We start from the raw sequence: 17,670 nt of genomic DNA, 5'->3' as shown, positions 1-17,670 counted from the left end.
CATCCCCCTATCTACTGACCCCTTTTCTGCCCATCCATTAGCCATCTATCTATTCACCCATTCACTCACTCATCCATCCACCTACCTATCCACCCATCCATCTACCCATTCACTGACCCACCCATCCATTATCCATCCACCAATCCAGTTTACTCATTCATCCATCCATCTACACATCCACCCATCCCCTTATCCATCTGCCCACCAACCCATTCACTCACCCATCCATTATCTATCCATTTTTTCATCCACTGATCCATCCATCTAGCTACTAATCCATCCATCCATCTACCCACCCACTTACCTACCCATCCATTATCCATCCACTTACCCATCTTCCATCCACTCACTCATCCCTCCATCCACCTACCATTATAGTGACCCTCCCTCTTACCCACCTATCCATTATCCATCCATCTGTCCGTCCACCTATCCACTCTCATCCATCCATCAATCTACCCATCCACTCACCCACCAACTTAGCCACCTATCTATTACTTACCCATCTACCCATATACCCATCTACTCACTCATACATCCATTCATCTTTCTACCCACCCACCAACCCACTCACTTAACCACTCACTTATGCATCCACCTGGCTACTAACCCATTCATTCATCTATCCACCCACTTACCTAATCACCCATTACCCATCCATTTACTCATCCACCATCCACTCACTCATCCATCCACCCATCCATCTGCCCATGCACCCCCCACCCACTTACCCACTCCCCCATTATCCATCCACCTATTCATCCACCCACTCATCCACCCATCTTGCCATCCACTGACTCACCCACCTACCCACTCATCATTTATCCATCCATCAATCTGCTCATCCATCCATCCAGCTATCCATCTACCCATCCACCTACCCACCTATCCTTTATCCATCCACCCACTTATCCATCCACCCACTTACCCATTCCCACCCATCAGCTCACTCATCTACCCATTCACTCACTCATCCATCCATTGTACTACCCATTCAAGAACCCACCTACTTACCCATCTGTCTTATCCAATGATCTAACTGTCCATTTATCCATCCACCCATTCACTCACTCATCCATCCATCCATCCACCTATCCACCCATCCATTAACATCCATCTATCCATCCAGTTGGGCTTCCCAGGTGGCTCAGTAGTAAAGACTCTACCTGCCAAGTAGGAGATGCAGGTTCAGTCCCCGGGTCTGGAAGATCCCCTGGAGAAGGAAATGGCAACCCACTCCAGTATTCTTGCCTGGAAAATTCCATGCACAGAGGAGCCTGACAGGCCTCAGTCCATGGAGTCATAGAGTCAGACGTGACTTAGTGACTAAATAGCAGCAGCATCCACTCATCCACTTATCCATCCACTCATCAACTCACTCATCCACCCACCCGCCCCTTACCCACCCATTATCCATCTATCTGTCCATCCACTTACCCGTCTTCCATCCACTCACTCATCCATCCATATATCCATCTACCTGTCCCTTCATCAACCCATCCATCCACCCATCCATCTGCCCATCCAGTGACCTACCCGTGTACCTATCCATTATCCATCCATCTATCTACTCACTCACCCATCTCCCATCCACCCACCCACTTATTTATTATTTATCCATCTGTCCAGTCACCCATCTACTCACTCATCCATCCATTCATCCATTTACCCATCCACCAACCCACTCACTTACCCACCCTTTATCCATCCATCCATCCACTTATCCATCCTACTAGCCAATAATACATCCATCTATCTACCCACTCACCTATCCACCCATCATCCATCCATCTGTCCATCCACTTAGCCACTAAATCCACCCATCCATCTACCCAGCCACTTATCTATTCATCCATTATTCATCCACTTACCCATCTTCCACCCACTCATTCATCCCTCCATCTACCTATCCATCCACCCATCCCTCTCCCCATCCAGTGACCCAATCATGTACCCACCTATTCATTATCCATCCATCCATCTACCTACCCACCCACTCACTAATCTATGTACCATCCGCCTACCCACCCACCTTTTATCCATCTATCCATCTACTCACTCACCCATCTATCTATTCATCTGCCTACCCACTTACCTATCCATCCATTATCCATCCACTTACCCATCCTCCATACACTCATCCATCCATCCACCTATCCATCTAGTGACCCACTCACCCACCTACCCATTATTTACCCATCTATACATCCACCTATCCACTCACTCATCCACCATCCACCCACTTACCCACCCATCCATTACCATCCACTTATTCATCCATCCACTCACCCACTCACCCATCTATTATCCATCCATTTATCCTTTCACTTACCCATCCATCCAACCATCTACCTATTCATTCATCCATCAATTCATTCATGATCCAACCACCTGTCCACTGACCACCCACCTCCCTACCCATCCATTATCCATCTGTCTATCCATCCACTCATCCATCCATCTAGCTATCCATCTACCCATCCACTTACCCACTCATCCATCATCCATCCATCTTTCTAGCCACCCATCCGCTCACTGATTCATCCGTCCATCCATTCATTCCTTTATGTGCCTACACATCCAGACACCCATGTAAAGAAGACAAAAAAGGTCCAAGGGAAGAAGTCAAGCCACTGTCCAGTCATTTTATTTGTCCATGCTGTGACCCAGGCCCAGTGCTAACACTGGGGAGTCTGACACTGCCTAGAGACACCGAGGGGCTCCCAGTGTGTGGGGCCAGGGGACTGTTGTCTCAGAGGTATCTGAGTTTCACCAGTGTCTGTGGGCACAGAGTTCAGAGATGCCATCTCTTCTTGGTGGCTCATCACAATCGCCAAAGGTCCCAGCAACCTGCTTCACACCACAAGCCCTCACCCGTAAGCAGATACCCCTGGGACCACAGCAGATCAACAGGCACACAGCACCCTGAATCTCCCAGGCTCGTGGAGAGAGATGCACAGATAGCCATGTACATGCAGGAGCGCACAAGACGTACACGTCAGCACCCGGAAGGGGCTCGAGGGGGCGGTCACACGACAGTGCTGAGGATCCCTAAAGTGTCTCTCTCTCTCTCTCTCTCTCTCTCTCACACACACACACAGGGAAATGCAAACAGACACGCATTAGAACACCCACACCCTCCTGGAGGAGAGACTTCCAGGTTCAGAGGCACTGGATGTCGGTGGACCCAGTGTAGAGGCCTCATCCACACCACTCTGCGCCCTGGGGCTGTGCCATCCAGGAAGCCCTGCTGCTCGAGGGAGCCCCTCACCCAGCTCTGCTGCCCCGTAACGGAGGATGCCCAGCAGCGGCAGGGTGTCCTGAGGAGGAGCGGGCTCCCTTAGCTGGCTTCTGCCAGGCGGTCATGACGTGCCCCTGTGACAGCCACGTGGGGCCCAGGACACGAGCCTGCCCTCCACACGGCTCCTCTCGAGGTCACCACTCGGGGGCCCTGCTCAAAAGGCCGGAGCTCAACGGGCCAGGGCCAGGGCCCTGCCTCCTCCTCGGGGAAACCGATGACCGCACGGCCCAGGCGTCTGGGGCCGCTCCTGCCCACTTGGCCAGCAGGGCTGGAGAGCCCAGCTGTGTAAGTCAGGGTCTCCGTGGGGCCTGACCCCACACCCAGGCCTGGCCCCTCCTTACCCCAAAGGGAGTACTGGGATTAAGGAGCAGCACAGGTCGTGGAATGATACAGGCAGACTCAATATAAATAAAATATTCATATAAAAATAGTCTCTTACAAAATATTCTCTCTTATCCAGTGGCTCACTTTCCAGAAGGTGGGAACAGCTGGGGGTTTTAGCATTACCTTTCCTCTCTCTCTCTCTCTCTGTTCCAAACTGGACTTTTCTAATGGGAGGTTTGAGCTGGGGAGGACTATAGGCTGGGAACCATATTCTAGAAAACGTCTCCCAGTTCCAGACCAGCTTAAATCTCTGGAGAATTAGCAGCAAACAGCAAAAAATATATGTGTGTGTGTGTGTGTATCTATATACGTAGAAAGGATGTCTGCCCTTGCCCTTGAACATCTAGTGCGGCAAGGGGGTCCTCGCGAAATCAGCTAGGAAAAAGATCTGCCTGAAGAATCACTATGTACAGTTCTATTCCACTCCTTGTCCTAGCGGCAGAACCATCATCCCACAGGGAAAGCCAGCGGTCCACGTTGATTGCAGAAAACGGATCCCGACGAGGTGGAAGGGTTCTTGTTTAATTAAATAAATTAATATTTTTTTTTTTATATCAGAATAAATTGTTAAATATTGCTATTACTGTCGAGGCCCCCGGGGTCCGGTGCTTCTGGCTCTGCTCCGGCCGAGGGCGGCGTCTGGGTGCGGCATGGATGGCGACTCGGGCCCGGGAGGAGTCCCCCGCGCCCCCCTCCACCGGCAGGGGCACCCGCCCCCCACAGCAGACAAGACCAGCTCAGCAGCGCCGCGGAGGCCGGGCGCCGCTCACTTGCACGTGTAGACCTCCGTGCGCTCACTGCACGTGTTGCACTTCACGTAGCAGCACCAGTGGAATTTGCAGTTGCACTGCCACACGCGCGCGTACTGGTGGGTGTTGTAGCCGCGGCCGCAGCACATGAGGTCGCAGCCGCTGGCCTGGGGCGCCGTCTTGTTGCAGGCGCGGCCCTGCGTGCCCACGCTGCCCGTCACCGGATCCTCCTCGCAGTAGTTGGGCGACTTCTCGATGTACACCAGGTCGGTGTCCATGGGCTTGCGGTAGGACAGCGGCTTCTTGATCTTGAGGAAGGTGGGCCGCTTGTTGCGGCTGGCGCGCACGGGCTCCACGTGGACCGCCTCGTTGTACTTGTCCTTGAGCACGTAGCCCAGCTCGCGGAACTGCGGCAGCGTGGTCCAGCAGGTCTTGGTGGTGCAGGAGCCCGACACGCCGTGGCACTTGCACTCCAGCTTCATGTTCTCCTCCAGGATCTGCGGGGGGCGGCGGGGAGAGCACAGCGGGTCACGGGTCACGGCAAGGCTGGGCGGGGCAACCCTGGGACCACCCACCGGCCCCGCCCCCGTGCCCCCGACCTCCGCTGCCCCGCCCCCGCTGCCCCGCCAGGCTGGGTGTGGCCTGCGCTTTTCTTTCTGGGGGGCTTCCCTGGTAGCTCAGTTGGTGAAGAATATGCCCGCAATGTGGGAGACCTGGGTTCGATCCCGGGGTTGGGAAGATCCGCTGGAGAAGGGAAAGGCTACCCCACTCCAGTATTCTGGGCCTGGAGAACTCCATGGACTATAGTCCATGGGGTCGCAAAGAGGCGGACAGACTGAGCGACTTTCACTTTCACTCGCTGTCTTTCTGGTGCCGGAAGCTCAGACCTGGATGCAAAGCCTCCCTGGGACTCGCCTGCCCTCCCTGCTCCCGACCCCGAGGGAGCCTCACGCCGCTGCTTAGATCTGTGCAGGCCGGTCCCGATCACATGTGGGTTCTCTCCCGGCTGCGCCAGCTTAAAATCACTTGGGAACCAACGTTTGAAAGCCAGGAGGAGACTTTCAAAGACAGGCTTCCGGGTTTTCTGCCAGGCTGACAGAACAGGTACCCGGCAACTCTGGAGTGATGCTCAAAATTATTTCATAACCAGAGCAGCTGGGCGCTGACCTGCTGGCGTGGGAGCTGGCCACAGAGGCCAGCATGGTGGCCCAGCAGCGTCTGGCTCACCTCGGCCAGCTCGGCCTCCCAGGCAGCCTCCGCCTCCCCCCGGGGCTGGCAGCCCTCAGCTCGCCCCAGTCCCTACTGTTCCCTGGGGCTGAAAGGACTGGTTTAAGTCCCAGATCTAACATGAACTTGCTGAGCACCCTCAGGCAGCTTGCTGTTTCCCCGTGTGCAGAATCAGGGTGATGGTTGTGCTTCATTGTAACCCTCCAGTGAGACGCTGGTCAGAAGGGAGAGAGGGTGGACTTCTGAGACACACAGGAAGCTCAGCTGTCTAAGACACAGTTTGGCATGGAAGAAGCTGGGTGCAAAAGTGAATCTAGTATGTGATGGCAGTGACAGGAAGTTCCAGGAAAGGCAAAGCTAACGACTGGGGTCCACGGCATCTTTATTCTCAGCTACAGGCTGAGATGGCCCATGGCCTGGATTTTGCTGGCCCCTGCTGCAGACATGACTGAGCGACTCTCTGCAACCCCATGGACTGCAGCATGCCAGGCTTCCCTGTCCTTCACCATCTCCCGGAGTTTGTTCAAACTCATGTCCATCAAGTCAGTGAGGCCATCCCACCATCTCATCCTCCGTCACCGCCTTCCCCTCCTGCCCTCAATCTTTCCCAGCATCAGGGCCTCTTCCAATGAGGCAGCTCTTGGAATATCCCAACAATTAAAGAAGACAATGTTTACCAAATTCCCCACAGGACAGGATATTTATGTTGCTATCTAGGCTTTTTTTTCCCCCCAGTTTTTGTCTCCTTCCCTCCCTCCTTTCTTTCTGTTGTTCATTGGTGTAAACTCTGCGTGAAGAGGCATCTTTAGAGTTAAAGTGTCTCCTACTTCCGGGTCATCTTTAGCCTGATGTCATCCTAACAGACCCTCGTTGCTGTGTGCCAGGCACTGGGATGGGCGTGTGCTGGTGAACGTCGTTTCTGGGTCATCGCGTGTGAGCGTGTCCGTGGTCCTTCGTCCACACTGTCCTGCTGCCTCTGCCTGTTCCAGTGACAGACTAAGTGAACGACGGAGTAAGCGACCTGGGCGCACTCTGGGTCCATGCGTTTATGTTGTTGCTCTTTCGTTGCTAAGTTTTGTGTCCGACTCTTTGGGACCCCACAGACTGCAGCCCACCAGGCTCCTCCGTCCATGGGATTCTCCAGGCAAGAAGACTGGAGTGGGTTGCCATTCCCTTCTCCAGGGGATCTTCCCGACCCAGGGATCAAACCTGCATCTCCTGTACTGGCAGGTGGGTTCTTTGCCACTGAGCCCCCAGGAAAGCTTGTGCACTGGCGTCTTATTTAACTCTGTGAGGTTAGCAGGATTCTATTTAATGAGGCAAAAACCAAGGCTCAGCTAACTCCCAGAGCGGGTCTGTGCGGTGTTCGGAGGCCAGGCTCTTACTGCCGAGGGGTGCGAGTCAAGAGCTTGGTGGCCAAATACTTGCTGTGTGACCTTGGGGTTGTCACTCCCCCTCTCTGAGCCTCAGCTGCCTTCAGTGAACAAGCAGTGATGGCAATTCCATCTTCTCTGACAAAAGTTAAGGGGGCTGGAATAGAATTTGATGTTTCAAAAGTAGCTGTTAGTTCTGCCTCTGGGCTGGGCCTGTGTGGGTGCTGGGGACACAGAGGTGACCAGGTCAGATCCCTGTCTCCAAGGACAGGCCTGTGTCCAGGGTCCTCTCGGCCCTAGACGCTCTGAGTCCAGGAGGTGATTGGCCATGATACTCAACAGAAGAGAAGCCCACAGCGTCGGCACTCAAACACACCAGAGTGTTCTGGGACTCAGCTGAATGCCTGCTTTCAGGACACCCGATGGGATAGACAGAGCATGTACTGTGGTGTGACCCCCACGTGCTGCAGCCGGTGGTGGGGGGAGCAGCCCCCCAAGTCACACAGATGTCTCCGTCAGTGAGCAGACCGCCCCCAAGTGTCAACTTTCCATGTTGGCCTAAAAAGCAGAGGCGTCGTGTGTGTTGAGGGCAGAGCTCAGCAGGCGTTTCTGGGGCCCGATACCCTGGCCGGTGGATCTCAGAGCATCAGAGCCTCCCCCACAGATGCCTGGGGTGAGGGGCATTCAGAACAGGTGCTGACACTGAGGGGGGGTGAGGACGCGGACACACAGAGCTCTGGTTCGGAAGTGTCCCTTCCGAGGTGTTTGCCCTGGAAACCGCGTGCTCGCAATCAGATTCAGGGATGTTCCTGCCAGCAGCGTGCATGGACAGCTTTGTGGGCACAAGCTGATGTCCGTCCACGGTAAGACGGATGAACGGAGGAGAGTGGGCTCAATGGGGCCCTCGAGGACAGGGACCTTGAACAGCCACAGCAGCGGAGGTCAACCTCGGAACACCATGGGGAGGGGAGGGGGCGGTCGTGGGAGCTCTGCCCAGAATGACTGCGTGTGTGTCAAGCTCAAAGGCGGCAAAACTGGACTGTAGGGAACGTGGCTGTCCCTGGGGTAGGAACTGAGGGGCTGGGGTTGGCTAGGGTCACCCGGGGGCTCCTGGGGTCCTGGCAGCTTTCTGCTCCTTGATTTGGGCACTTTATTCCTTTAGGTCCTTGTGGATGATCTGAGAGCTTTTTTTGTACATGAGCTGTGCTTGCGATTTATGAAAATGCAGCAGGCGCAGGAGCCCGTAAGCACATGGAGAGTGAGTGCACGTCAGCAGCTCCGGGAAAACACAAGCCAGCACCGCGGTGAGCCGCACGTGCCACCCCCCGGATGCCGCGAGAGGAAGCAGCGAGGACTGCTGTTCTAGGACGACGTGGGGCAGTGGGAACCGCCGTGTGCTGCTGGGGTGATGTGAGCAGGCGCGGCCCCGGAAACAGCCCGGCAGCGCCTCAGATGACTGGGGACCGTGCTCCCGGCGTCTGGTCTCCCCTCCTCACCCCTCATGTCTCAGGCTGAAACCCTAGCCCCCAAAGGGAGGGTCTTCAGTCACAAGTGAAGCCCTCATGAATGCTATTGGTGCCTCATGAACAAAGCTCCAGAGAGACCCTTCCAACCCAGGAGGACAGAGAAGGTCCCGGCCGTGAGCCAGGAAGTGGGTCCTCACCAGGGCAAAAGCCGCACCTCGGGCTCCCCGCTCCCAGAACTGGGAGGAGCACATTTCTGTTGTCTGTTCACGTGCCGCCCAGTCTGGGGCACACTGCGGGAGCTGCTCGGGCAGCCCGAGATACCCAGCAATTCTCCCTCTGGGTGTTGGGTTGGCCACAGAGTTCATTTCAGTCTTTCCGTAAGATGTTAGGGCAAGGATAACGAGACATCTGTTCATCACCTGGGCACACCTGGGTCCATGCCTTTATATGTGGTGTCTTAGTAACTCCACGATTCCACTTAACAGGGCAAAATCTAAGGGTCAGCTAACTCCTAGAGCGGGTCTGTGCTGTGTTCGGAGGCCAGGGTCTTATTGCCGAGTGGTGTGAGTGGAGTGGTTGCTGGCTGCTTATCTGCTGTGTGACTTTGGGGTTGTCCCTCCCCCTCTCTGAGTCTCAGGTTTGATCTTTTGTGGCAAAAGTTGGCGGGGGCAGTGCCAGGAGAGAACAGATATTCCAAAAGTCGCCGTTAGTTCTGTCTCTGGGCTGGGCCTCTGTGGGTGCTGGGGACACAGAGATGACCAGGTCAGATCCCCATCTCCAGGGTCCCCTTGACCCCAGATGCTCGGCCTCCAGGGGGAGGTAACCCCAGCAAGTCAATACACCCAACAGAAGGGAAGCCCCCCCACACACATCCACATTAAAAGACTGATGAAAACAATGTTTAGATCAGCATCCTTTACAATAACCCCAAAGTGCAAACAACACAAATGGCCACCGACGGGTGAAGAGATAAAATGCGGTCCATCCACACAGCAGAATAACATCCATAGAGAGGGAAGAGGTGCCGACCCCTGCCGCACCACGGGTGGACCCCGGCCACGGGCTGCTCAGTGACCGAAGCCAGCCCCACGGGACCAGGTCCGGTCTGATCGCGTTTACCGGCGACGTCCGGGAACGTCTGGCGCTACGCAGACAGAAGGCAGACCAGAGCAGTGGGGGGTGAGTGCTGAAGGGTGCAGGGCTCTTCTGGAGGTAAGCTGACAGTGGGGATGGCTGTGCATACATGGGAAGATATCAAACAGTGTGGAACTGTACCCTTTGAGTGAGGGCCACGCCATGGTGTACGCAGTAGACTGTAACTAAGTTGGCTTTAAGAAAAGAAAAGTCCTTGGTCGCTTGTGGGGAAGCACTGGGTGACACTGTGTGTCCTTGGTGGTGACCCCCCGGGCAGCGAGCCCCAGCGCCAGGGCCAGACGCCCGGGAGACCGCCTCCAGCTCACCGCCTCCCTCCTCATCTGGGGCCACTGTGGCCTGAGGCTCTGGCAGCATTTGGATGGGCCCCTGATCGCATGACACACAGCCCGTTAATTAACCCTGCAGACTCTGCATTTTGAGAGCTCGGTGATCGCGTTAAGTCCACATTAAGCTGGGCGGAATCACAGCCGCGCTGGCCAGGACTGGTCACTTGGACGGGCACCGAGCCCTCTGCCCCAGGCAAGGGGGCGCGAGCAGAGGAATCACGTGTGGGACAAAGCCAGGCTCAGCTCCCACCCCCAAGGCCAGGCTGGCTGCCAGCTTCCGAGCCGCCCAGGGCTGGGGGCCTTCCGGGGCCCCTCCCACTTGGGGCCTGGGCTGCAGTTCTGGGTCAGTCAGTCATGGGTCTGCACCTTCCCCGTGGCCTGGCCCGACCCACGGCTGGTGCGCTCAGGAGGCAGTCAGAGAGAAGTCAGCAACAGGTGCCTTCACACCCTGGCATGACTGGTACCCGGGGCTTGAGCACCCAGCCCGAGCGTCTGGGGGCCCTGCATTGCCGGATGGAGGGGAGATCAGGGGTCCCGAGGAGGGGCAGTGGGGGCCTGGAGCCGCCCGAATGGACCGCTGTCAGTAGTTTCCGCCCCTGGCTGCACTTCTGGCTCCTTCCTGGCTTAACGGCTGGGCCCCTGAGACTTCCCAGGTGATGCCACGTTAGCATCCTTGATGCAGAGACCTCTTGGGACGAAAGGAAAGGCCACCGAGAGAGCAGATCACGAGGCCCTCCGAGTTCTCCTCCTGCCCCTCACCCCACCTGTCACCGCCGGTCAGGCAGGGCATGGACTAGCCTTCATGGAAGCCGCTCCGGGTGACAACCAGGGACTCACCCGGAGCCACTGAAGCTGTGCCCTTGCCAAGAGCACGTGGGGAAGCAGGGTGCAGGCCCCCGCCTCAAATAAGAGAAGAAGCGAGACAAAGACGGTGGAGCTGGGTCAGGGTGTGGAGCGTGGGGGTGGGAGGCAGGCGGCCACGTGACCCCGCCGGGCGGGGACATCCTCTCTGAAGGGGGGGATGCTCCAGCAGAAGCAGAGGCCCAGGGCAGGCCGGGGTGGGGCGGCACAAGCCTGCTCCCTCCTTTCATTCTCCCTCAAAGGACAGACACTGCGGCCAGCGGCCGGAGGGCAGAGGGCCCGAGGCTTCTGCTGAACAGGGTCAGGGCCGTGCGGAGCCCAGGAGGGGGGCATCCCACAGGCTCTGCTGACCACGCTACGGAGCTGGGGCTGGGTTTTTCTGTTCTTAGTGGAATACAATGCGAGTTCCTGGTGTATAGCATCGTCCATCAGCCACACATATGAAGCGATGTGCGTGAACCTACAGCCTGTCATAGAGGGAGGTCAGTCAGAAAAACAAACACATGTTTACGCACAGACGTGGAGTCTAGAAAAACGGTGCTGACGAAGCCCTGCAGGAATAGAGACGCAGCTGAAAGAACGGACTCGTGGACACAGTGGGGCAGAGACGGGGTGGGACGAACCACAAGTAGCGCTGACGTGTACCCACTGCCGCGTGCAAACAGGTGCCTCGCGGGGAACTGCCGTCCAGCACGGGGGCTCAGCTCGGGGCCCTGCGATGAGCTAGAGGGCTGGGGTGCGGGGTGGACGGCAGGGAGGGAGAGAAGCTCAGAGGAGTTCCAGATTTACTGAAGAAATGTCAAAATAGTACCGAGGGTCCCAGTACATCCTTTACTGGTCCCAGTACAACCTCCTTTTGCCTGTGACTAACATCTCACCTCAGTACAATGTCAGCTTATTAGCACAGTGCATTAATGAATGAGCTAAGGGCTTCCCTGCAATGCGGGAGACCTGGGTTCCATCCCTGGGTCGGGAAGATCCCCTGGAGAAGGGAAAGGCCACCCACTCCAGTGTTCTGGCCTGGAGAGTTCCATGGACTGTATGGTCCATGTGTTCACAAAGAGTCGGACACGACTGAGCCACTTTCTTCTTATAACGTTCGCTTGTTAAGTGAAGTCCACACTTCCTTCGGACCCCTGGGTTGGTACCTTCTGTCCCCTTCCTGCTCCAGGAGCCCTTCCAGGCCACCCAAGGCATTCAGTCCGCCTGTCTCCCTGGGCCGGGAGATGGGGTTTTATTGTGTGAGGACAGGACAGCCAGTGGCGGCCAGGAGCAGGATTTATGATTTTTAAAAGTCCTCTCATTGGCTGAAACAAAGGCACCACTCACTCTGGTGCCGGGAGACTGTGTGTGAGAGTCCAGGGGTATTTGGGAAAGTTCTGCACCTTCTGCTCAATTTCACTGCGAACCTAAAATGTGTCTGAAACAGTCTTTAAAAAATCCCAAGCGAGAGGCTGTACGCAGGGAGAGTCCCTGGAGTCCAGACTTGGTTGATTCTGCTGCTGACGGGCTGGGATGGGGGGCCTCCCTGGACCTGGGTTTCCCCATTTCAAACTCAAGGGTTTGAACTAAATGATTCCCAAGGCTGCTTCTGACTCTAAGAATCCTGACCTCATACCGACACGGCTCTTCAACCCAAAGTGTTTTCAGGGGTCTGACACCTGCTGAGAGATAGGCACTTCCATCCCATTTCACAGGTGAGGAAACTGAGGCTCAGAGAAGGAAAGGGACTCAAGACCGCAGTGCAGGCCGCATCTCCTCCACACATCTGTCTGGAGCACTCCCCACCCTCCGCCTCCCGCCCCTTCCCAGGAGACTGGCCCGGAAGGCTGCACCGCTGAGCTGGCTCTCGTTCCTAGGGGTGAGTGGTCTGGCCCCGAGCACACCTGCCTCGGGAAGGTGTGAATTCAGGGGGCTCTGGCCAGTGGAAGGTCCCGGAGGGAGCCCCGGGGGCAGGGCCAAGTCCTGGTACTGGTTCCTCCCCGCCAGTCCCACGGGGCGGCCGCGTCCCCCTTGCCCAGGTCACAGGTCACAGCTCCTGCTCCCACATGCTCTGTGCGTCCACGGGGGTCCAGCAGCCCGACCCCCCGGCCCATCCGGCCCGAGGAGTAACGGGCCCCCTGCTGCCAGCCCCAGGGGGTGCACCCTCCCTCTGGAGTCCCTCACCTGTGTCCTCTGTTAGCCCCTCTCTCTAATAAAACAGCGTTCCTGCGGGGTAATGCACAGCCACACAATCTGCCCTCCTAAACGTGTGCGCGTCTCTGGCTTTAGTATATGCAGAGTGTGCAGCCGTCAGGGCCAAGGGCAGAGCGTGTCGTCACCCGCGAGAAAGCCCACGCTGCCCAGCAGTAGCCACGCCAGTTCTCCCTCCTCTCGGGCCCTGGCAGCTACTCTTCTGCTTTCTCTATAGATTTTTTTTTGCCTATTCCGGACATTTCGTATAAACGGACCCACACAGCGTGCGGCCTTTTGTGTCCGGTCCCCTGCACTCAGCATAATGCTTCCAAAGCTCACCCACGGTGCAGCAGCTGTCAGCACCCCGCTCCTTTTCATGGCTGAATAATATTCCCTGGCCGGGCCGTGCGGCGCTCTATCCGCCCAGTCACCGTTGTTGGCCTGCAGGCTCTCTGGTTGAACCTGTCCTGGATTTCCTGGTCGGAGTGTGTCGGCCGCCCGGCCCTGACCGGGTGCTACCCCCTGGTTCCTTGCGGCAGGCCCGGGTGCGAGCCGCCCCTCGACTCCCAGCCCGCGCGCTCTCCCCTCCCTCCAGCTCTGGGCCCTGCACCTGCCGGCCCTTATCTGGAAGGCCGATCTTTACTGCCATTACGGAGGCTCGACCCAGCAGTTCCACCGCAGAACATGTACCCTCCGGGGTGGGTGCGTGCATGTGTAAAATGACAGCCTCGGAGAGGCGTTATCGGCAACATCAAAAGGCCAAAAGGCTCTCGGGATCCACTGATGGGACCGGTTCTGTGAATCACAGGACACCGGTGGACTGGAATGTCCCGAGCTGCCGGAGAGGACGAGGCGGCCCTGTGCCTTCCGGTGAGACGCAACGGTGGAGAGAACAGAGGTGCGCAAAGTATGCGGAGCACGAGCTGTTCGTGCGAGAGAAAGGCCTGTGTGTGTGTGCTTGAGAGCACAGAGCACATGCCCGGAGGAGCAGGGAGACGCTGGGAGGAGCAGCGGCCTCTGGAGAGGGCACCTGGCACCTTCCTTGTCGTAGGATTGTTCTTGCTGCCATCTGAATGTTTGGCCAGGTCGGAAAAACGTCGCCTCCTCCACAGAGCCTTCCCGGATTGCCAGGGCGGTCACGGACTCCCCCATGGTTTCCATCCCTGTCCTGGGCTGTTGGGCAGTCTTCACTTTGTCCCTCTGGTGACCGTATGTCAGTTATTAACAGCCTCTGGCGTCAGCCCAGCAGCTCCCTGCGGTGGACATGGAGCCCTGCCACCCAGCCCCCCTGCCTGAGGTGGTGTGCTGGTAAACCGGCTCCCAAGGGAGGAAAGAGCCCAGTGTGGGATAAATGCTCCCCCACCGCCAGTTTTAAGCTACCAGTGGTTTAACCATCAGCTTGCACATCTCCAACATTTAACACGGGGTCTTGTGAGTGCTAGGAGCCAGCTCCAGCACACCACGGGACCGGGCAGCCTCCAGCTGTCAGATCCTGCAGGGGCCGTCCCAGCCCCACATACCTGCCGCCTTCCCTGCAGCCGGGGACAGAGAAGGCGGGGGTCCCAAGGTCCGGCCGCCCTGGCGGGCAATGCCCGCGCTGGAGCTCCCGCCGAGGCTCTGCCGGGCCCCATGCTGCAGGGACACTTCTGCCCCCGCCCTGTTCTCTCCGCCCGCTTTGCGTGTGCACACTCAGTTGTGTCTGACTTTCCGTGACCCCCATGGACTGTAGCCCGCCAGGCTCCTCTGTCCATAGGATTCTGCAGGCAAGAATACTGGAGTGGGCTGCCATCTCCTCCTCCAAAGGATCTTCCTGACCCAGGGAGCGAACCAGCGTCTCCTGCATTGGCAGGCAGATTCATTACCACTGAGCCGCCTGGGAACCCCCTTCACTGATTCCCCATGAACAGCTTGGACTGAACTCCATCTCAGCCTCTGCTCCTTGGGCAGAGAGAACGAGGAGACCACCCCCGCCCCCAGCGGCGACACTCCCCCCACCCGCAGCCTCGGGCAGACAGCCTGGCGCGGAGGAGGTGCCGGCCAGTGCGAGGGGAGAGGGGACCCGCTGTGCCTCTGCGCCCGTGCGCATTCCTTCAGTCTCACCGGTCTGCACGGAGCACCTGTTCACCTTTGCTGCGGAGGCCCTGGGGGTCCATGAGACAGACACGGCCATCCTGCCTTCCCTGAGCCTGCGGACCCAGACGAGCAGCCCTGGAATTAATACCGCCCCAGATTGAAGTCGGAGAGTGCTGTGACGGAGCGAGACAGGGAGCAAATGAAACCTGACCCGGGAGGAGCTGCCTCGTGTGTAGCAAGGACCAGAAGCCAAGCAGGACCTGTGAGAATCCACCAAACTCAAGACGACACAGGGGAGGAAAGACAGTCCCCTCAGTAAAAGGTTCCGGGAGGGCGGCAACATGAAGAGAAATGGACACAGAACACCCTTTAACACCATGCAATGGATGAAAGATCTAAATGACAGACTGGATACTGTAAAAGCTTTAGAGGAAAGCGTAAGTAGAACACTCTTTGACATAAATTGCAGTCGTATCTTTTTGGATCCATCTCCTAGAGTAACAGAAATTAAACAAATGGGACCTAGTTAAACTCAAAAGCTCTTGCACAGCAAAGGAAATCATGAACAAAATGAAAAGACACAGAGGAATGCAAATGAAAACTACAGTGAGGTATTACCTCACACGGGTCAGAATGGCCATCATCGCAAAAATCTACAGGAAATGCTGGAGAGGGTGTGGAGAAAAGAGAAGCCTCCCACACTCCTGGTAGGAATGTAAATGGGTATGTCCACTATGGAGAACAGTATGGAGCTTCCTTGACAAGCTAAAAGTAGAACTTACCTTATGACCCAGCAATCCCACTGCTGGCCATATGCCCAGAGAAAACCATCAACCCAAGAGACACATGCACCCCAATCTTCACTGCAGCACTACTCACAACAGGCAGGACATGGAAGCAACCTGGATGTCCATCGACAAAGGAACGGATGAAGGGGATGTGGCATGTACCTACAGTGGAATATTACTCAGCCATAAAAAGGAACAAAATTATTCTCTTTGCAAAGACATGGATGGCCCTAGGGACGGTCGTGCAGAGTGAAGAAAAACACCGTATCGTATCACCTATAGGTGGGATGTAGAAAAATGGTTCGCGTGAACTTGTTTGCAAAGCAGAGAGAAAGACACAGACGTAGAGAACAGATGAGAGCAGGCGGGTTGGGGGAGGGATTAATTGATGAACACACACCTCCGTGTGTAACGTAGACGACTCATAAGAACCTGCGTCCAGCACAGGGCTCTCTGCTCAGGGCTCTGTAGCGACCTAAACGGGGAGGAAGCCCAGAGCAGAAAGGACATGTGTGTACGTGTAGCTGAGTCACCGTGGTGTAGACGAGACACTAACAGCCCCGGAAAGCAACTATACTCCAATAAAAAACAAAACCCGACAAGCCGCAGAATGGAAGCAAACACTTGCAAACAATGCAGCTGACAAGGGATCCACTTCCAGAATTTACAAACAGCTCAGGGGGCTCAATATGAAATAAAACAAGCACCGATCCTATCCAACACTGGGCAGAGAAACCTAAACGGGCACTTCTCCAAGGAAAACACAGATGGCCAAGAGGCACAGGGAAAGACGCTCCACACAGATGATCAGGAAGAGAAATGCCAATCAAAACTTACAACGTGGTATCACCTCACGCCAGCCAGAATGGCCGTCATCAACAAGTGTGCGGACAATACACGCTGGAGGGGGTGTGGAGAGAAGGGAGCCCTCCCACACTGTCGGTGGGAATGCGCATTGGTACCTCCAGTATGCAAAAGCGTGGAGCTTCCTTGGGAAACTAAAAGCAGAGCCACCCTATGACGCAGCGTCGCAGTATGGGGCGTATATCTGCAGAAAACCGTAATTCCAAAAGACACACGCACCCCAATGTTCAACTGCTTAACACCAGCCAGGACATGGAAGCGACCCAGACGTGCACGGCAGACGGACGGGTAAACAAGAGGTGGCTCATATACACAGCGGGACATGACTTGGCCATAAAGGATGAAATAATGCATTTGCGGCAACATGCACGGGCCTGGAGATGATCAGACCACGTGGAGTCAGTCAGAGGACACAGATGCCGTGGGATACTGCTTACAGGTGGAATCTAAAACATGACACAACTGAGCTTACAAAACAGAAACACAGAATGAACTGATGGATACCGACGGGGAAGGATGGGGGGAGCGACAGATGGGGAGTTTGGGATGGACGTGTACACGCTGCTCTATCTAAAATAGATAACCAACAAGGACCGACGCTATAGCCCAGGGAGCTCTGCTCAACATTCTGTAATAACCTACATGGGGAAAGAATCTAAAGAGAGAATGGATGTGTGTATAACTGAATCCCTCCACTGTATGCCTGAAGGTAACAGCAACGTCGTTAGTCAGCTGTGCTCCAATATAAAATAAAACAATTTTTTAAAGAAAATTCAAGCTTGGAATAATATTAAAAAGTTTCTGTGGAACCTGAGAGAAGCAAAGAAATGTAAAAACGTAAAGGAAAAGAAACCAAAATCTTCTCTAAATATATGTGTCTTTTAGTCACTCAGACACACCGACTCTTTGCGACCCCATGGACTGTAGC

At 55.9% G+C, this 17,670-nt stretch overlaps 1 protein-coding gene across 1 annotated transcript in view; it reads right to left on the bottom strand.

The window, feature by feature from the left end:
- Nucleotides 1-4,451: 4,451 nt before the first annotated feature.
- WNT7A (Wnt family member 7A) overlaps nucleotides 4,452-17,670 on the bottom strand; it is a 64,350-nt gene continuing 51,131 nt past the window's right edge. The window contains exon 4 of the mRNA XM_065935446.1: nucleotides 4,452-4,931. Within this exon, the coding sequence (XP_065791518.1) occupies nucleotides 4,452-4,931 (480 nt within the window). The remainder of the gene's footprint in view (nucleotides 4,932-17,670) is intronic.

This window comes from Muntiacus reevesi, chromosome 4 (genome assembly GCF_963930625.1).
Source record: "Muntiacus reevesi chromosome 4, mMunRee1.1, whole genome shotgun sequence".
NCBI lineage: Eukaryota > Metazoa > Chordata > Mammalia > Artiodactyla > Cervidae > Muntiacus > Muntiacus reevesi.
This window is presented reverse-complemented; position numbering and strand designations above follow the sequence as displayed.